The sequence below is a fragment of the Ursus americanus genome, chromosome 11 (genome assembly GCF_024610735.1).
Source record: "Ursus americanus isolate L20-20 chromosome 11, mUrsAme1.1.p, whole genome shotgun sequence".
NCBI lineage: Eukaryota > Metazoa > Chordata > Mammalia > Carnivora > Ursidae > Ursus > Ursus americanus.
This window is the reverse complement of record NC_142137.1, coordinates 64134564-64156697: the sequence shown is the minus strand read 5'-3', so window position 1 is coordinate 64156697 and position 22134 is coordinate 64134564. Positions and strand designations below refer to the sequence as shown.

At 35.4% G+C, this 22134-nt stretch overlaps 1 protein-coding gene across 12 annotated transcripts in view; it reads right to left on the bottom strand.

Moving 5' to 3' along the window:
• SCAF8 (SR-related CTD associated factor 8) overlaps positions 1–22134 on the bottom strand; it is a 219365-nt gene that overhangs the window by 139443 nt on the left and 57788 nt on the right. For all 12 annotated transcript variants that reach the window (XR_006780957.2, XR_015726150.1, XR_006780958.2 and 9 more), the window contains 10 exons: positions 18976–19107; positions 18586–18698; positions 16908–17101; positions 13733–13833; positions 11295–11408; positions 9972–10128; positions 7939–8072; positions 6179–6323; positions 3488–3556; positions 399–617 (listed from right to left, as the gene is read on the bottom strand). Coding sequence is in view for 6 of the 12 variants with exons in the window: in XM_045805401.2 (XP_045661357.1) it covers positions 399–617; positions 3488–3556; positions 6179–6323; positions 7939–8072; positions 9972–10128; positions 11295–11408; positions 13733–13833; positions 16908–17101; positions 18586–18698; positions 18976–19107 (1378 nt within the window). In the remaining 6 variants the exon portion in view is untranslated. The remainder of the gene's footprint in view (positions 1–398; positions 618–3487; positions 3557–6178; positions 6324–7938; positions 8073–9971; positions 10129–11294; positions 11409–13732; positions 13834–16907; positions 17102–18585; positions 18699–18975; positions 19108–22134) is intronic.

Genomic DNA, 22134 nt, shown 5'->3' with positions numbered 1-22134 from the left:
GAACTTGCTACTTTCAAATATATTTATCTTTTAGACCTAGTTGGAGAATACCGGATAGAAGTTATTCACACCTAATACTTGCTCATTCTTATCTTTAAGTATACATATTTTGTGCAACTGTATTCTGATACCAACACATTAAAGCAGTCCCAACAGGCCCAAAAAAGGAGGGGTAGTGGTCCAAAAAGAAAGGTGCCAAAATCTATTACTATCCTGAATAGAATGCCCACTTTTTTCAAAGAGAAATTCTAGGAGACAGCATTCTCTTTTTAAACACTGTAACACTTCAATATTCAAACTGGTTACAAATGCGTGGCATCTCAGAATCAAACACCAATATAGAGAAGTAGTGCTTGATTTAACTATGTATTTCTAGGGAATCTATTCATTTGTTTTACCTGCTCTGGTATTTTCACCAGAAGAAATCTGGTGGTCTATAAGATGAGGTACTTTTTCTTCAGGGTCTGCTTGTTTAGTTGGAGGATTAAAAACATTTCCAGCTGGAAGAGTAGAAGTAGCAAGACTGCTGGCAACAGAACCACCCGGCAAAACAAGACCACCAAATCCAACATCTTTGACAGTTTCTGGAGTCATGGATAATGGTGGCTGCACTAAAGCTGTTTAAAGAGGGAGAAAATATATTTCAGATTTACTCAGGCAAGCAATTCATGTGCTAAGTTAAAAATATTAACCATGACCAACACTGGCTCTGCTGAAGTTTTAAATGGCTTCCTGTCCTCTCTCCCCAATTGTCTGGTAAGACTACTCAGTTACCAATGACATACATGAATTCTCTTCTGGTCCCTCTCTTTTATTTATAATGAAAACTAACTTCTTACAGTTTGACTGCTTCATTTATTGACATCACTACCTAGCACACATTATACAATAATTGATGCTCAAAATGACAAGTCATCAAGAAAAGGCTAAATTACATTTAGAAAGCTTTATTTTTTTTAGTAAGGGAAAACAATAATTTTTAGAAATATTTTCATAAAAAATGTTTAGTAAAATAAGGACCAGTACTGACAATGAAAATTCCAATACAAAAAAAAAAAAACAAACCATAATTTCCAAGAATGTCAGTACATGAATTTCTGAATATACAGAAATGATTCATTCAGACTGACAAATACATATAATGATACAAATGTGCTTAATTATAATGTACTAGGGTCCTTATATTCACTACTTCTTATCAAATGAGGTTAGAAACCCATCACATTAAGAAGAGGAGGTAGACTACAAATAAAAAGGTATAAACATTCCATTTTAAAGAATGAGTAGAAAAACCCCCTAAGTGTATGTCATTCATATGTTAAAAAACAGAACTAGAGGAAAATAAAAATCACAATTAAACCATCAGAATTTTTATTTTTTCTTTTTTTTTTTTTTTTTAAGATTTTATTTATTTATTTGACAGAGATAGAGACAGCCAGCGAGAGAGGGAACACAAGCAGGGGGAGTGGGAGAGGAAGAAGCAGGCTGATAGCTGAAGAGCCTGATGTGGGGCTCGATCCCATAACGCCGGGATCACGCCCTGAGCCGAAGGCAGATGCTTAACCGCTGTGCCACCCAGGCGCCCCAAACCATCAGAATTTTTAGTTCAGTTTATGTCACAATACAGTTACATCATTTACTTGGGAATTTTAAGAACTGTTTTATCCTCACATTTAACTCCAATTTACCTGAACACACTGTTAGCACATAATGGAGCTATAAAATAGGAATAAAACCACCTGCCATCATGTATGGGAATTATGAGAATTAAACAAGACAGTGTCGGCAACTAGGAGAGTACCTGACACATGGCTGTATTTCTCTTTCTCCATTCAACTGATCCCAGGTTTTCTAAAATGAATAAACTAAAGATGTCATTGGGAGGTAAATTCTAGGATGAATCTCTGTGAATGCTGCACTTTCCTAATTTTTAGGAAGAATAAAGAATTCTTCCTAAATAACCAAAAATAACAAAAAAGAAGGATCCTAATCCTGTCTGAACACGAAAGTAAAGAGTTTATAAATATAAGGAAAATGGATTATATTATCAATAGGTAAGTTCTCTGTCACATATACTGTCCTTACAAAAAAGTCCTCTGAACCAATATTGGGACAGAAAGCTATGAAGCTCTCCAAAAACTGATGTAGTCATATCAAAAGAATAGAGAAGCAACTATGAAAGGTCTTGCTGTCTAAAGATAAAACAAATTGAACTTCAAAAAGAAAACTGAATGCAACTGCTCTAAAATAAAATTCTATTACTCCATAAACACTAAAGAAAATGAAGGAGAAGAGATGAAGAGGAAAGGGAGAGAAAGAGAAGGAGAAATAAGAAAAAGCCTCTTCCCCTGCAGTCACTAGATATTACTAGAAATACCCGTAGAACTAAACTCGTTAGCTGAAAAAGGGGCACTTAGTAACGAGAACTTATCATCTACCATGGTTCTCCTGTACAAATGTACCTCAAGATAACTAAATACTACTAGTTGGTAAGAAAGGTTTTTTTTTAAGATTTTTTTATTTATTTATTCGACAGAGATAGAGACAGCCAGCGAGAGAGGGAACACAAGCAGGGGGAGTGGGAGAGAAAGAAGCAGGCTCATAGCAGAGGAGCCTGATGTGGGGCTCGATCCCATAACGCCAGGATCACGCCCCAAGCGGAAGGCAGACGCTTAACCGCTGTGCCACCCAGGCGCCCCAGAAAGGTTTTTTTAATAGAAAAATTCTAGGTAAGAAATGTGGAAAAATTATAAAATGCAAAAGATTAGCACTTTGCAACTAATGGAAAGTAGATTAAAAAGCAATAATGATCAGTAGATGAAAACATCAGTTGAAAATACGAAGGGAGACTTTTTTAATGACCAGGCTCCATTATCTGCATGCTCTGATCCATCTTAACACCACTGAAAGTGGGGTGAGAAGAAACTGCATGGCTCCTGATGTGATGTAATATCAAGTCTACAGCACCCAACCACTTAAATATTGTTGCTAAAAATGTTGAAACAGATTCTAAGCAAACCTTTGGAGCTAAAAAACTTCCTATGTACAGAAAAATCAGAAGACAGAGGAACAAATTTGATGCCAAAAGAAGTACAACCAAATCCACTGTTTGGAATCTTGCATATAGAAGTGGATTGTTTCTTCAACAAATCAAAGATATAAAGGCTTAAAAAAGAAAGGGAGGTCTCCACAGGACTGCCCTATATTAAGACATTAAATACACAAAACAAAAAAAACACCCAAATATGATCTGGGGACTCTTCTTTGACTTTTGACTAAAACCAATTATAAATGACATTTTGAGACAACAGCAAATCTGAATATCGAATGACTATCATATAATAATAATTTTTTAGAAATAATTTAACCAAAAAAGGTACTTGTCTAAAACATTCATAATAAAAAAATTAACAATGATTCATAAGAATGAGAATCAACAGGTTAACACTGCCATGAATAAAGAAAATTCCCCAAGTAGAAAACTCACATGTTGGTACCACTGGTGGAATGCTGGGTGGTGGTACAACAGGTGGTGGAACTGGAGGTGGCATGAAACCTACACAGGGAAAAAAAAAAGACCAAAAATAAAATAGCGTAAGAGTTACTTCTTTTAACTCAAAGATTTCAATAGCTATAAATGAAATTGTACATTCTTAGAACAGTCTTCCAATACTATGACCTTGTATTTGTGAATATATTTTTTCATTTAAAAAAATCACTTCTAGGGGCACCGGGGTGGCTCAGCTGGTTGGAAGGCCGACTCTTGATTTTGGCTGGGGTCATGATCTTGGGGTGGGGGGATCAAGCCTTAAGCTCCGCGCTCAGCAGGGAGTCTGCTTAAGATTCTCTCTCCCTCTCCTCCTGTCCCTCCCTGCCCCACACTCACGTGCACACTTCTCTAAAATAAATAAATCTTTTTAAAAAAATCACTTTTATATAAACACTACCTTATATTTGATCCTTAGTAAGCTAAGTGAAGCACAGAGATTCTTATCATGATCATGTCCTATTTACTTGCTAATTTTTTAAGTCCTGTGGCACTCTCTACAATGCTACAAAGTCAAAGATTAATACAAGCCAGGCAACTTGTTTTGTATGTTAGCACAATGACTGCATGGGGAGTTAAATACTGTATTTTAAGCTGCTGATAACACTATATGCAATAATGTCATGTGTAAAATGTGCTATCATATTTCTCTGATTTATATGCTGTTTATCTACTAGATCAAAATATTTTCATTAACCTTGGGTGTTACTATATTATGTTTTGAGCACTGAAATAAACCTCCACTTAATATTAACTGTTTAATAATTTTAAATGTCAAATGATCAAACTATAGACCTGTTTCCTTGCATTTTTAAGATGTAGAGCCACCATTAAATTCAATTTAAAAACAGTGGCTAAAGGGGCAACTGGGTAGTTCAGTCAGTTAAGCATCTAACTTTTGGTTTCAGCACAAGTCACGTTCTCATGGGTCATGAGACTGAGCGCCATGTCACACTCCAAGCTCCTCGGGGTGTATGCTTGAAAATTCTCTCTCTTGGCCCCTCCCCCAGGCTCACTTGCTCCTCCCCCGCCATAAAATCTTAAAAAAAAAAAAAAAGCAGTGGCTAAAAAAGAGGGAAAAATAAGGATATGTGATTTTCAACAAACGAATGCTAGACAATGACTTTACAAAGTCTATGTAGTATGATTTTTGAAATAATCCTTTAAAATTATCTTCTCAAGGGGGGCCTGGGTGGTGCTGTTAAGTTAAGCACCCGACCCCTGGTTTTGGCTCAGATCATGATCTCAAGGTTGTGAGATCAAGCCCCATGTCCAGCTCCGCACTCCATGGAGTCTCCTTGAGTCTCTCTTCTCCTCTCCCTCTGCCCCTCCCCCTGCTCTTTCTAAATATACCTTTAAAAAAATACATCTTCTGAAAAAAATTTTAATTCAGAATCCAAATACAGAAAATACTTGACAAGAGTAATTTTCTAATCTTTAACATATAAGAAAGATAAAATTCTTATAAGATCTGCATCAATTTCAAATTATATATTTAATTACGATGTAAAATTTTATGTTATGACAAATAAATTACAACCAATGTCAGATAATGTTTAGTTTTTAGGAATTCTGTTCAATTGGTAAGAACTTAAATTATAGAAATCAAAGTACTTCTTTTCTTACAATATGCAAAGAGTTCATGAAGTTCAAAGAAAGATAAAAATTGCTTTGAAAAACAACATGCATCATTTGATCCCTTGTGCCTCTCCCTCATTCTTCTATCCTCCCATGGTCTAATACTAAAAGTTCTATCTTTAAGCTACATAAGCTATCATTTATATTTAATTGATGTGTGTTAAGTAATCTATAGTTTCTAAACTAGAAATGCTGACTCAAGGAACTTTCATCAAAAATTTATAACGTCAAAAAAAGTATTACAAATTTGATTAGCATTTTTAGACAGATTATAATTCTTATCTCAAAAGTGAAAACCATGATTTTTAGGAGGAATAATCTATATAATTTAATGCATACTTCCTGATGAATGGGTGATAACTACAGAGAATTCTGATACGAAAAATTAAACACAAATTTTAAATTATTTTAAGAATATTTCACTGTTTTTAAAGAATTCCATTTTTTCTCCTCCATGCTGGTCTTTCAACCATCTGCATCACCTGGGAACTTGTTAGAAATACAATTGTCTTGCCCCACCTCAGTCTTAGTGAAGTAAAAGTAATCCCTACGTATGCTAAGGTTTGAGAACTGATGCTCTATAGCATTTTAACCTGGAAAAATAATAACTTGAATGATGTTGTGGGACGCCTGGCTGGCTCAGTCGGTAGAGCATGTGACTTGACCTTGCGGTCATGTGGGTGTAGTGTTTACTTAAGGAAAATAAATTTAAAAAAAAGTTTTTAAATGAATGAATGAATGGTATTCTAAAGTAGAGTACACATAAGATGAAAATTCCTGGGGTGCCTGGGTGGAGTCAGCTAAGCATCTGCCTTCGGCTCAGGCCATGATCTCAGGGTCCTGGGACTGAGTCCGTGTTGGGCTCCCTGCTCAGTGGGGAGTCTGCTTCTCTCCTTCCCCACTGCCCCTTCTCACCACTCGTGCTTTTTCTCTCAAGTAAATAAAATCTTAAAAAATATATATATAATTTAAAACAAGATGAAAATTCCTTACCAGGAGGTGGTTGTGAAGGGTTAAAACTCGCTCGCAGAAAAGGAGGTGGAGGGATTGGACTGAATCCAGGAGGAGGAACTGGCATTGAGACAGGAAATGCTGGTGGGACTAAACTAACTGCAGGCACGGCTGGCGCTACTGGAATCTTTTGTGGACAGAAAATAAAAAGTCCATAAATCACTTTATCCATTGGCAATGATTACATCTTGGAACAACTAAAGGTAAATAATTTCTATTTCTTTCTAAGGGAGATAGCAAATACCACTCTATTAAGTTGTTCTGTTATTTTCCTTCTCGCATACTTAAAATTGACTTTAACTTGGGGTAAAAGCAAGGCGGTATTATTCAAAGGACAGCACACATGGAGACTGAAATCTATCTTACATTCAAGTGATGTAAGTAATGGGCACCTGCCTGAATACTGAATATCATGATCAGTTTTAAACTGCCACCCTCCCACTAAGTTTATAGTACCCAGCTATGGTATGCAACCTGACCATTAGGAAGCATGCCAATAACAATTTCAAAATGGCGTGAATTTCTCCAAAGTTAATTTTCTACTCCTAGCATAGGTATTTTCTACTCATCCTAGGCACAATAATTCCCAAATATTTACTTGTACTATGAGTGTACCTCTTTCATAAATTTCATATTATCAATGGTCTATTCAACTTCGTTGTCTGAAAGACACTCCAAACTTCACTTGTGCAAAACTGAACTCCCAAATGTCTTTCCTGTTCTCAGATAAGGATAGCTTCAGCTTTCCAATTTTTCAAACCAAAAACCTTACCTCTTCTCTTTCTCACAAGTCAAGTTTCATCATGCCACATGGACAAATCCCACTGGACACACCAGCACATAACCCCTAATGATCTGACCATCTCGCATTCTCTCTACTGCCATCAGTCTAGTCTGAGCCACCATCAGCTCTCATCTGGATTGCTGCAACGGTCTCTTCACTGGTCTCCCTGCTTTTATTAATGCCCACTGGTCTATTTTCAAAATAGTAGCCAGTGAAATCCTTTAAAACCAGATCTTTTAAAACCTTTAAAACCAGATCAAGTCACTCCTTTCTTCAAATTCCTCCAATAATGCTCCATCTCAGAGTGAAAACCAAAGTCCTTCTAGAACTCTCCCTTCCACTAAGCTGGCTCTCATTGACTTCACTCCTAGCCCACTTGTTATTCCGGAACACACCAAATACACTCCTGGCCTAGGGCCTCTGGACTGGCTGCTCCCTCTGCCTACAGTGAGTGCTCTTCCTCAGGTAGCCACATGGTTAATTCCCTCAGCAACTTTAAGTTGTTGTTCAAATGTCACATTCTCAAGCCTGCTCTGACCATTTTATGTACAATCATAAGCCCTTATCCAGGTACTCCTTACAACCCTCATACTCCCTTTTCCTTCCACAGTATCTCATAAACTTACTTATTTTGCATTTTCTGTCTCCCCTATTGAAAAGAAAAGCTGCATAAAGGCAGGGGTTTGTGTGGTTTTCTTTCCACTGATGTATCCTTATCCCAGGTGCCTAGAACAGTGAATGTCATAGAAGCAGACCACGGATAAATACTTATACAACAAATAAACATTTATACATAAATGACACCATTTCTAAAAAAAAACATAATTTTCCCCAAAATTACTTGACTAAACTTGTATTTATTCTATTTTGGACAACTTTAAGTTTTATAAAGTAAATACATGAGTAAAAACAGAAATGTAAGACAACACGTTAACATAACAAAACACCCAGCACTAACCTGTAACATAGCAACAGGTGGAGGAAAAACCTCTGCCTGGGTGGTGACCACTGTCTCCTTTTCAACTGGAGTTGGGCTCTGAGTTGTCTGGACCGTCTCTTTAACGGGTTCTGAGCTTTTCACAGTTTCCCACTCTAAACAAAATATTTGAAATTGATTTCCTCTGGATAGGTACAAAATTTTCATTTTATTTCCATGTATCTATTTATTTCATCTCTACGTCCCTCATCTACCTTAGCACATCTTTAAGATGTGTCCACAACTACAGCTGCCAACCCACGTTTTGCCCAGGTAAGTCTGATGAGAATACCAAGGAGTCCAAAGAAGCATGACACAAGGCACAAATGAAAAGATACTAAAATATTCAGAGGATATCCTAGATATATATCTCAAAGGCTGTCTGATACAAGAGGATCCAATCTTATTTTGTGTCACAAGGTACAAAGGGAGACCAACAAGGAAAAGTATTAACTCAATAAAGAAAAACCTTTCTGAAAACACAGCTATGCAAAAATAAAACAGAGAAGCTCGCATGGTTCTTCCAATGGTTCTCCATCTCCTTCAATGTAAAGATCAAAATCATTATAATGACTAGTAAGACTTTCTATGACTCCGTCTCTCTGTACACCTCTCTGACTTTATCCCCTACTACTCGTTCCTCACTAACTGCTCAAACCATACTGGTCTCATAATTTTTGAACAGACTTTGCACATACTATTCCCTCTGTATTGAATGCTCTTTCTCCAGAGAGCTGCACGTCTCACTCCTTCAAATATCATTCTTTCCATCAGATCCTCTACACGTAAAACTGCAACAGCTCCACACCCATACTGTCAACCCCCTCTTTTCCCTGCTTTTTCTTCTGAGAACTTATCAACCTAAAAACACTATATAGTTTATCAATTTTGTTTATTATCTGTTTCTTTCCACTAGAAACATGGGTTGGCCAACTTTTCCTATACTAACTATTTTAGACTTTACTGGCCATATGTTGTTCTCTGTTGCAACTACTCAACTGCTGTTGAAAAAAAAAAGTCATGTAAAATAGGTTAACCACAACTGAGTATGGTTGTATTTCAATAAAACTCTACAGAAGAGCTTGCCGGCAGGATCTGGCCCATGGGCTATATATAGGCTGTCAACCCCTGTACTACAATGTGTACTCCATGAGAGGAAGGATTTTTATCTATTTGTCTCACTGCTATAATCCCAATTCCTAAAATCATGGCTGGCACACAAAAGAAACTAAAATATTTACTGAGTGAATAAGTGTTTAGGAGAAATATCCATCAAGAAAAGGGGGGGAAAAAAACGCCAAGAAGAAAACACTGAAAAAGTGTTTGAAAATATTTATACTGGCCTAAGAATGAAAATATCCTGAAAATTAGCTAGCTTACTTTGGTAAAAGAGCTAAAATGTGAAGAAATAAGCTATATACCACATTTTAATTATTTCTAAGCATCCATTTTAAGATTTCTTACTGTTTACAAATGCTAACCATTTTGTGGATTTATAACTGGTATTTTTAAAAATAAAAACACAAAAAAATAGGCCAAATGATCATTTGGTTATAAGCACTCTAGAACGGCATGAATCAGAACCACAGCTCTCTAAACTAAGATTCTATTCCTGTCATTCTCAACATGGACACTAATCAAAATCTAGGAAGTTCTTCAAAGAAATTTCTTACATCCCCATTTCTTATTTAAATTCGAGTAACTGAAATATTTAGTTTAAAAAAGTCTCCACATACACAACTCTTTCTCTAAAAGAGCAAAACTTTTTAAAAGACATACAGAAAAAATGCTACATTTATAGACTTCTAAAACACTATCCTCTTGACTTAGGAAATAAGACCTATTAAGCATATACAGTGCAAATGGCAGTGTTTCAGATTTTTTCCCTTTTTGGGGGGTAGAATCCAGGAAATAAAATAAGCACAATTCACCTTATCATGCACGACACTCTTATCAACTACGACCATTTAAGCATATTTTTTTTTAAACAATAAAACCACCCTTAGTGTACTTACCAGGATTTACAGTTTCCTGGTCAATCATGCCTCCTTCTGCAAAACCTTCCAAGTCATCCACTTTAACTTTTTCCCATGGTATATATGTAACTCCAAGATCCACATCCCAGAATTGTTTATATTCTGTTTTTACACCTTTGTTTAAAGCCCAAGCAATCTATCAGGAATGAAGAGAAGAAAAAAGAAAGCTCGGATATACTGTGAAAACCAGGTAAAATGTTCAAAATTATATGTAAACAATGTAAATATAAATGAAATCAGTTGGACAAGTAAAGCATCACTGGATGCTAGAAAAATAAGAGTAACCAAGTAGTTTTTCCATGTATTTCCTCTTTTTGTTTGTTTTTAAAATAAAGCGTGCATTAGACAGCAATGGCATTTATAACATGGGATGTATTTCCACTTCTTACTAAAACTGAAAAACACATTTCCAGAACAATCCAAATCTACTTTTCACCATAAAAATGTCAACCTACATTAGCAGTAATTAGAATAGTTATCATAATTTAAACAAAATCTTGGTAGTCTAAGAAAGGAGACACTTTACACAGAGGAAACTCTCTGCCATGAAATGACAAATCACATGGCATATTAACCTTGAAAGTTTCTAATTCAGTTGCAGAAATTGATGTAATAAATTATCTTCAAGTAGCAGAAATAAAATTTAAATTAGTCGCAAGAAGTAAAAATGGAAAAATACACAATAAACACTCGGTTTTAAAGACTAAAAGGAAAACAAAAATATGCTTAATAAACCCTTCACAGTGGCCTGGGTTGTAGAACACACAATGTTAAAAAGGAGAAAATAATAATATAATTAAAAAGGTATGATTAGGAAGCATTACGAGGAAGTAGTGAATGAAAGATAAGCTTGTTGGGGTGTATGGCTGGCTCAGCTGGTGGAGCGTGCAACACCTGATCTCAGGGTTACAGGTTCGAGCCCACACTGGGTGTGGAGATTACTTAAAAATAAAGGAAAGAAAGGAAAAAAAGAAAGGAAGGAAGGAAGAAAAGGAAGGAAAGAAAGGAAAGAAAGAAAGGAAAGGAAGAAAGGAAAAGGAAGGAAAGAAAGGAAAGAAAAGAAAGAACTTGTAAAAATGAGAAAGTTCTGCTCATAAAATGTTGAACTGTAAGTGTGATTTCAAAGAATCATTTGGCTGAAGTTTTACTTTACCTATTTCTAATTCTATAACTCAACAATACTGAAATAATAAACTTTTTTAGAGGTTTTCCCATAACATTAAAAAAGAAGATGAATCAAATACAGGAACATTCTAATAATCCAATAAAAGAAGAACATGGGTCCCTCCCCTCCAATCTCACCTTAATGACCTTGGACCCAATTTTATATGATCCGGAACTAAGTTTCTGAAGAGCCCGAAAAGCATCTTGTCGATGAACCATGCAGACGTAAGCACAGCCCCTGGGAGGAATCATCTATTAAAAAAATTTTTTTCTTTAGAAAGGGTAAACATAAGGCATTCATTCTGACATTACTGTATGGTTTTAATGAAACAGATCACTGACTACTAAGACTGAATGGTTTTTCCCTTTTCTTCCTTTGGCTATTTATTGGTACAATCCATGTACAGCTAACGACTTAGTTTAAAAAGAATTCAAAACCTAGTTGGGTCTCACTCTGAGTCATAACATAAGCAAAATCTTGAATATCACATGTCAATCAAAGTCTTCCTAATACACAATAAAGAAACACTAAAACAAAAAATGTAAAAAGACATGTATGTAATACCACCAGATAAAAAGAAAACAATATTGCATGGCCAACATACTTGAAACATGCAATTTATTCAACAAGTGTCATACGGAGTAATGTGAGAAGGATTTTTGTTTGGGGAAGTATCTTATTCTTAATATAAAATCTATAATCTACAACAAATGATAACACTAAAGGTCTTCAACTGTATAAAACTTAATTTTGCCCAAGTGCTTCTGGACAAAGGTTTTAACACGAATAAGAAAACAGCCTTAGTGTTTTCACTTTGACTCAGAGTTCACTTCAAGCTACTTTCCAAACTTTAATAACAAACTTCTCAAAAAAGAAGTCTAACACCTTATATACTTCTTCCTCTTTTGCAATATAGACCCAACTCTGTATCAATGGACTGAAAAATTTTCAAGCTCAGCAATGACCCACTAAGTGCTAAATCGAACAGACTTTTTACTCAGTTCTCAAGCTCCCCCAAAACCAAGTGAAATGTTTATAAATTTTCCATCAGATTTTCAAATCCTGGATTTTATCACTAGCCATTCAATACACTTCAGTTCACAAAATAACTCAGTACCTATTATTTCTAAGTACTATGCTCTAAAAAGGTAATACAGAAGGCGGGGGGGGGGGGGCGGACAAGGCAAACTAATGCGCAAATGACTATGGAACAAGAAAGGCCAAAAATGACACAAGTAATAGGACAATCCAAATGCTGCTTGGATTCAGGATCCATTCTGAGTAGTGATTTCTGACTCTGCATTAGAATCACCTGTGTATACTGTGGCACTCTAATAAGAATTTAAAGACACTGATTTTGGGCATCCCTATTTTTTCAACTGTCAACACATTTCTGACATCTCAGGTAGGGGGAAAGCAGAAAAAAAATTCAGAGGTTATAGGATCAAGGACTCCAGCAGATAGTTTATGTTTTGACAGGTGAAATTTGAAAAGACAAAAGAGTAAGAAAAGCCTACAGCACAGCCATGGTGTAGAGAGAGGCATATGAAACTCATTAAGTTGAAACACTCTACCAATCATCTATTTATTGTCTGCGCAAGTCAGGCAAATCACTTAGTTTCCTCACTGGTAAAACAATAATGGGAATTACTTAACCAGCTTCTTGTGAGCTTCCAATGAGATCATATACGGTTGAAAGTAGTATACGAAATGGTCAAACAATTCAATGAAGAGTGCTGTTATTAACAAGGAAAAGTCAAGTTTGGTCACATAAGGATCTAAGACTAGAAAGGAAAGGCAACCAATTTCGTGGCAAATGATAAAAGTTCAAGAGACATAAAAATATAACAGTGAATAAAATGAGAGGGTTAATGAATTAGAAGGCTTCTCAAACAAATAAATTTCTATAAAACATTCCATGACTTAGTTTTAGACCCAGGGGAAAAAAACAGAGCTTGAGGATGAAGAATATACTCAAAGAAGGAGACTGGATGGAGCAAAAGTACTGAAAGAAAGCGAGCTGAGGAGTGAGAGTTGCAGTCAAGTTACTGAGGTGCTGTGACCACACAAGTTTTCTTGCCTCAGGTCTGCTTTGAGAGGGAGAGGTGGGGAGAAGAGGAAGGGGACTGGTAAAAAGACTGGGACCCCAAATCCAATTATGTCTCCACTACCACCTATGTGCTCATGTGTAGGTGATTAAAATTCTGTGGGACTCAGTTTCCTCATTTTCATTACCAAAAAAAGGGAGGGTGTGGAATTAAACTAGGTCACAGATAGGGTTCCTGCTAACCCAAACACTGGATGATTTTAGGAACCAAGTGCTAGCTATACTGCTATAAAACCTCTAAGAACATTTCATTAGAATTTCACTAAAAAAAGAAAAATTAATTAACGAGATAAACAGCAGCATAAATAAACACAGAAATGATTAAAGTAAAATAATCCCTATAAAGATGTGCATTATTAAAGACAGATACTCTACTGGGCTCATTAGGAACCAAAGTGACTGTTTGACTGAAAATTCTCTGTATATGTATTTTTAATCTTAAACTATTGTATAAGAAGTGATACTTACATTAATGGATTCAATTTGTCCAAACTCTTCAAACAGATTGGTTAAATCTTGCTGGGTCGCCTTCTTATCCACCTGGCCAACCCACAAAGTAGTACTACATACTGTCAAGACATAAAAGAGACAAATGACTTAAATCACACAGACACAGCTATTTCTTTTGAGCAGCTGAAGAAAAAGCACTAATAACAACAAGATTTAAGATGGATATTTAAAACACTTCAGTGACATTTTTATCTGTTAGGCTTAAAATGAACTAAAGTCACAGATATCCATCTACATCTACTGCAGATCAACCTCTGTTCGCAAGCTTGGCTGCACACTTTAATCACCTATGGATACCCGGGTCTTAACCTAAAAGATGAAGGGTTACAGGGTACGACGGACTGGGAATTGGGAGTTTTAAAATCCTGTAGGTAATTCTAATATGCAACAAAGTCACAAAAACGCTTTTCTTACTGCAAATCCTATCTCTGCACCTTTAATCTTTCTGTGCTGGAATGATTAAGTGGATTATTTCTTCCTAATCAACAGTTAAATCTGAAAACAGCACCTTATCCTTAAGGAAATAATTTGCACGGAGATACAAGGGGGAAAAGGCTGAATTGGAACTCCTTAACTTGTTATCATGAAAAACTTAAAAGATACTTTGCGGGAAGCACTTCTCTTTAAGAAACAGACCTACACATGAGGTATCTCACCTACTTTAAGCTGTACTGTTCATGCCTCCATAAACATTTCCTTTCCTGAAAACACGTAATTGGAAAGTATTTACAACAGATGATACATTTGCGGAATTTTAATAAATCTAGATTTACATCAATATCATTTTTAAAGACAAAGTTTCCAGCCTTTTGATGATCTTTTTATCTATTATGGGACAGGCCTCCAGCAGGTTTTACTGTAGAGCTAATTTAGCCCCACACTAGTGACTACTGCAAGATTTCTACTGAACGAAGGTTTTCAACCAGCTCTCTCTACTCCAGCTGGTTTGAACTCAAAAGTCTTCCAGACACGTGTTAGCTTTAAGAATCATTCAGCTAACAGATTCCCTGGTAATGTTCTTATCCTACTTGTTCTTCGCCTCACAGTCTCACCGTATGTACATATGATTTAATATTTAACCAAAGTCTCAAGAAGCAATGTATGTTTTACTCTACTCTATAACAAAATACCACAAACTTAGTAGCTTAAAACACAAAAATGTATTCTCTTACAGTTGTGGAGGTCTAAAATGGATCATCAAGTCTGCATTCTTTCTGGACACTCTAGGGGAGAATTTGTTTCCTTGACAAACTGCCTGCATTCCTTGGCTCATGACCCCAACTTTCATCTTCAAAGCCAACAGTGGGGCATTTACCTATCTTCGTCTTTCTCCTTCACATCACCTTTTCTTTCTGACCCTCTTGTTTCGCTCTTATAAGGACCTCTGGATTATACAGAGCCCTTCTGGATAACCCAAGTTAATCTTCCCATGCCAAGATCCTGATTAATCATACCATATAATGTAACATATTTGTAAGTTCCAATAATTTGGCTATGAACATCTTTGGACGACCACTATTCAACCTATCACAAACCCTCAGCAAATTTTTAGACCTCTTTCACTGAATAGTTCCCACCGCTTCATTACTCTACCACATCACAGCTGCTTTAATCTCTCTGAAATATGTTCCATGTTTCCCGAACTGTTTCAAGGTAATCTCTTCACAAATTTTTCCCACAGACAAGTTTTTTTTTAAACCCAGAAAGCAAAAATGAATCTCCCCCATCCCATGAGAGGACACGGATTCCTAGAATATTACTGCTTGTTGATGTTTCATATCCACTGCACTATTCATGAATACTCTTGTGTTCAAAGGACCAATGATAGGGAAATACTACCATATGTGTTTAAAATGTGCTGGGGCCACATGAAATTGATATTGCTTTGGAATAAGGAGAATTTTGAGGTAAATAATGAGGGATATACTTTTCAGTGTATTTTCTTATGTGCTTTCTGAATTTTTTTATTCATGAAAAAAACCATAGCAATAGGAAATAAATTCCATGGTCAGTAACTATGTAAATGGTGGTAGCTATAATATGACAAGGAAAGCGAAGAACTAAATGGAAAAGACTCCATATAATAGCCCTACTAAAACTGGTGATTCTGAATGTCCTAATGGTAATCATGAGAAAGGGGGCACAGCAGAGGTTTTATGGTCAGACCTTTGATGTTATTTCTTTATTAGACAGCACTAAAATGTTTGAATTTGGTCTCTCGCCCTAAGGGGATAAACAAATTTTCAGAGTTAGGAGTATCACATTATTAAATTAACACTGGCTCCGATTATCAGGTAAGATTCTGGCAAGATAGCCACAGCTTGCTGAAAATGCCAGAACCTAGTAAGAGGCTGGATGTTGCCTTTAATTATAAGCCTGGATTTCCAGGATGATTCAGCAGTATAAGTTATACCAATTATTTATCTATCTTCATGGCAGAGAGAATTTGGAGACCTTCAGAAATTAAACAACCTGATCGGTATTCAGCTCTTGGCAAAGAATGACAATTTGCTCCATTTTATGTACTTTGCCCATCTGCAGTCTGTCTGTTCACCTTAGAAATCCTAACTCCCTAGGAATCTTTCGGGAATAATCCGGTACTAATTACAACTCCCATTCCTACCAAGTGAACTCTCCTTTAAACTCCCACTACTACCAAATTTGTTCTAATTATACATTACAGATTAACATATAAAGGAGGGAAAGTCTGTACAATGGGAATCTCTCCCTTGGTGCTGATCCAATAAGTTTACAAATAGCTTTAAAATTTACAGGATCCCTTCACTAATTATTCCCCAGACCTGGTGGTCAAACTTGGTTCGACACTTTGAATAGAAATCACAGTGCTATGTAAGAGACAGTAGGCCTGGTCCACTTTCTATATTATTAGTCGAGGTCTATATTTTCTAATTTGCATTTTAAAAAATCAACTCTCAATGGATCTTAAGTGTTTCAGTAGAACCTGTTCTTCCTTCTTCTTTTCTCCTCTCTCACTTTACAAAAACCAAGGATAAAATTATTCATCTACCAATCAACTTTTCAATTTCTTAGTCTAAAAATACAGTTGTCTTTAGCAGGTAATGATTTTCTTAATATTTGTTGAAACCAAAGCTTTGTAAAGTATGTCACTTACCACTTAATGTTTTAGATCTAATTGGAGGTAATCCCTTCTTCTGTCGTTCTTTCTCCCTCTCTCTAGCTCTCCTTTCACTTGAGTATGAACGTGATGATTTCCTCTTTCTTTCTCTTGAGCGTGAGCGTGATCGCTTTCTGTGTTTACGCTTTCGGGAACCAGATCGTGACCGAGACCTTCGTTTTCTTGGTGATCTACAAAAAAGATATTATTTTACTTCTAACAAAAGTATTATTCTTCTGTCAAATTTCTCACTTCTAGGTGGGGGGGGAACCACACACACACACACACACACACACACACACACACACACAAAAGGTTGTCTTATATCTAGCTACCTCTTAAAAAATGTGTAAGTAGAATGAAGTATCAAACATGCATTTCTCAAATCTATGTACTGCTCAGGCCCATACTGTAATAGATGTTTGTTTGCAATGATTCTTACTGAGACCAGGAAGAAGAAAATGAGATTCTATCCAATAAGGGCCTTACTTTCCTTAGTGTCCTCCAACTCATTTTTCAAACAAGAGTCAAGAATAGGAATGAAAGATTAAAGAAAATAGAACCTTAGGTGATAAAAACATTATATTCTTAAAATTACGAAACAGAGAATGTTTCCAACAGAGAATGAGGCCACTAAAGAATTCTGCTTATAAGTTTCCAACTTCTAAAATTTCAAGGTGCTTGACTTTAAATATACGGTGATCCGGAAACACTGTTTCTTTTTTTTTTTTTTTTTTACCGTCGACCATATGCCCCTGCACTGCTTCTAAATGCTGAATAAGGAGGTGTTGTTAAGACAAAGAAGCTGCAAAGATTTCAGCCCTAACACTGTAATTGCTTTAGCAAGATTACTCACTGACATGAGATGGGTTTAGGGAGAGTGGAACTCACAGGCTCTCGTTTGTAAGAGGTAAATACAAATAACTTCTTGAAACAAGTAAGAAATGACTAAAAAATCATCAAAGATACTACCCCTCTTCCAGCATACACTGTTCAGATTTTCAGGGGTATTCATGTGCAGAAAATAAAGTATATTAATATTAAAGACTAATGACTTAAAGTTTTAAGAGAATTTGTAGCAAAAACTACAAATATACGTATATAACTACAGAAGAATTACCAGGTTAAGGAAACTTCAACTCAAACTGAGTAAGCGTGTACATTATTGAGATTTAGCCATGTTGAAAAGCTAACAAAGAAAACCATAGGATATACTTTATAATAATCGGATGCTATGCTTAATGTTTATAAAAATAATTCCTGTAGTTTTATTTTTATGATCACTTTTGGTATTATTACAAAATGACATAAAACCTAAGAAATACAATGGAATTTCTAACACTGTTCCTCTACAGCTTGACTGAACAGTTTTCAGAGGCAATAATATCCTAAGTTCGGTATAATCATAATATTATTAACTAAAATCAGGTATAATCCTGAATCCAAGTCTTATGATATGTCTGCAATTAATGTATATTATTCAAATAAATGGCCACAAATATATCCAATTAAAAGAGAACAAAAAATTTTTCCATTTTTGAAATTCTGCATTACTTCTTTCTGGAGAATATAAGATGTTATTTTAAGAAAAACACTTCCTTTAACCTTGATACAAAGAAACAAAGCCAACTTTTAAAGGTTCGCACACAGCTACTCTTAAATATTATTGTAGAACCTTGAGCGAGATCGTGAATGTGTTCTTGATCTTGAGCGAACAGCCACTTTCTTTGCTTCTTGTTCAAAGATCTCCTCTTCTACTCCATCTTGCCCTTCATCTATATCCATATCCTTGAAAATCAAAAGAACAGCAAAATGCCTGACTGAGATGCAGTATATACTGACAATTCTGCCTTAACAAAATATTCACCATAATAGCTTTAATGCCTAATATTTACATAAAATGATTAATATATAGCTTAATTGTGAGGAAAAAATATTTAGGACATTACCATTACTTTACATAAAAACAAAATATTTTACACAAAAAAACATTTACCATATTTTATAATATTCTCCTCTAAGTAATTTTAGAAATTTATGACCCAGAAAAACATTTACTTTTTACCTGTTGCTGAATATCTATAGAATCATCCAAATTCACTTCAGGTTCAAGGAAATGCTGTTGACTGCTACCCTGTGATGGTGAGGCTGAATGCTCTGATCCAAATGTTCCCTCTTGACTATCCTGAGGGGTTGCCTATTGAGAACGTATACAAACACACAAACATTAAGAAACCATGCATATTATTACAACAGAATTTAAACATGCAAACTTCACAAAGTTTTAAAAAGGAGCACAACACATATAGAAGTCCCATGTTAAATCATTTATAATCAACCTAAAATTACACTTTTGTACAAATCCAAGTTTACTTAAGAGCACGGGACACCTCCACAAAAGAGGAAGAAGACTGTATTAGAATGCTAAGATCAAGTAGGTCTTCAAACAAATTTTAAATTGTGGAAAATACAGACATTATACTTTAAAGAATGAAGGGATTACATCATGAAAGATATATAATGGCACTAAATTAAATGAATCTAGAATTTCAATGGCAATTACCATTTTTATAAAATGCTATAAATTAAAATGCTATGTTACTTTTAATGTAGAAGTATTTTATATTAAAGAACTAAGTCATACATTATTGTATAGGCAAAACAAAGCTCAAATATCATTACCAAATTAACTGATCTAGCGAAAGAGTTCTCAATTTGGGCCTTTCTCAACCTCCACCTCTAGGAATTTGCAAAATAGTATTAAGAAGTACTAACAGAAGTTAGGCAATGAAGACTAATTAAAGGAACATTTAAAATCTGAATCCCCCCCCTTTTTGTTTTGCTGGGACTAGATTTACAGCAACTTGCTGTAGTGACACTACTTACATGACACTTATTAGTCTGAATCTGATTTAGCAATTGCATATATTATGGTGTTAACTAAAAATGAGAAAACTAATTATGAAAAAGTATCCCTACATAAACTTTTCTTAAACATCTTTGCAGGTGTTAAAGATTAACAAAAGTAGTTCCTGGTAGTAGACAAGTTGGGAGCTACTGTAATAATTAACAGAGAAGAGTAACTCAAAAATACTACGCCCTTGCTACAAACTCTGATTGTGAACAAGTTACTTGAATTGTGAAACTTGGTCTCCCTATCTGTGTAAGGAATACCAGCATAGTGACTACAGACAATATTGTATTATAAACTTCAAAGTTGTTAAGAGACTAGATCTAACTGTTCCCACCACAAAAAAATGAGTTTTGTGACATGATAGAGGTGTTAAGCTTACTGCAATATATTAACGTATCAAATCACAATGTTGTACACCTTAGTTATATATTCTATCTCAGTAACATTTTTTTTAAAAAAATTCTTATTCTAATGACATCTAATCTGAAAGAAAAAGCATAAAAATTAAGAGCCAAAAAGAACATTTAAAGAACCGTTCCAAGCTTCTAACTTTATGAAGGAACCGGTTCTCTAAGAATAAGTAACATTTTCAAGGTTTAGAAACAAAGTTAAAGTAGAAAAGACTTCTGTGAAACACATGCCACAGTACTGGCCGAAACATCAGTGAGCAAGCACTCTTTCCGAACAAATCAAACACATTTTAAGCAAAGTCCTGGCTTATGTCTTTAAAAGTATATAACAACAGAATTCTTATCACAGAAAGGGAATTTTCAGCTCCACCCTGAATCTATTTGGTCCTGAGTTCAGTATGCATATATTCTTCACATCGTATTTTTCTTACTTCTCCATTTATCTTAAGCTTCACATTCCCCCCCACCCTTGTTTTTTACCCTAATTTTTCTATTTAATGGTTAACTCTTGGTATAACCACCAAGATCCACTGCAACTAATTTTAGTTTCTGAGTTTCTTGTTTGAGTTTTACCCATTTGAGAAGACTATAATTTCATGACCTTTATTCTTTCTTAGAGGTCTTATGAAGAACAAAGAGAAAATCTACTTTAAAATTTCAACTAAGGGATGCTGGGGTGCCGCAGCTGGTTAAGCAACCAACTCTTAGTTTCTGCTTAGGTCATGATCTCAGGGTGATGAGATGAGCCCCACTTTGGGCTCCACGCAAGCGCAGAGTCTGCTTAGGACTTTCTCTCCCTCTCCCCTCTGCTCCTCCCCTATCCCCACCATCGTGCGCAGTCGCGTGCATGGGCTCTCTCTCAAAAAAATAATTATTTAAAAAATAAAAATTCAACTAAAAATTATCCTATTATCTTGCAATTAGCATTAGGTCCATTGTACCCTTTCCTGTATCTAAGACACGTTATGGGATTTTAAGAGGTCGTATTATCCTATATATTGAAACATTTTGCTAAGAATGTTTCATCATTCTAAGAATTTCATCATTCTAAGAATTATTCTGCTATTATCCATCAATTATTCTCAATTATTTCAAGAAAGACTAAAATAATACAAAAAAGAAAAAACAATATAATTGTTAAGAAGGGTCAATGGTGAAATAGAATCATCATCATCCAGTTTTACTGCATTACCAAAAATACTGTGTATTTCAAGAAGTATCGGAGACACTATCTCTGTAGTCTGGTTTTAAGCTTTCCCTGGAACATAGCTGAATATTTAGATTTTTCCATTTCTGTATGTAATGGCAAAGAGAAGATAACTGACAGAGGAACATATTTCACAATTATTAAACAAAATAGAACATGAATACAAAGAAAAAGCAGCATTCTAGACTCTAATGATGATCTTGAAGTTTAATATCTAAGTGAAATATCAGACTATGGGTTTTCAGATGACCATATCCTAAATGTATTTCTCACACTCCAAAACTGATGGCAGAAAAATGTGTCTCTAAGGACAAAAATAGGGTCTTTTCATACACTTAGTTAGCAGGAAGGACTTTATCTTGCAGTATTTTGCAACAAGAACCTCGACTGTTCTATTCTGCTAAAAGAATGTGTGACATCTGAATTTGACACAAAATGGTTTTGCTACATTTCAATTATGTATATTAAAATTGCTCGTAAAGTACTTTCCCCCATCCCTTTTAGTCTCACTTCTGTAAACTTATCTAAGATGACTTCAAATATATTTTAAAAGGATCCATTGGACCCAGGTGGCAAATGACTGCTTTTCTGATACACTGGTATATATCCTTAGTATACGTCCTGGTATACACCTCTAGTTCCTTCAATGGTGTCCTCAGGTAAAGCATTAATACTGAAGAAACAGAAGACAAG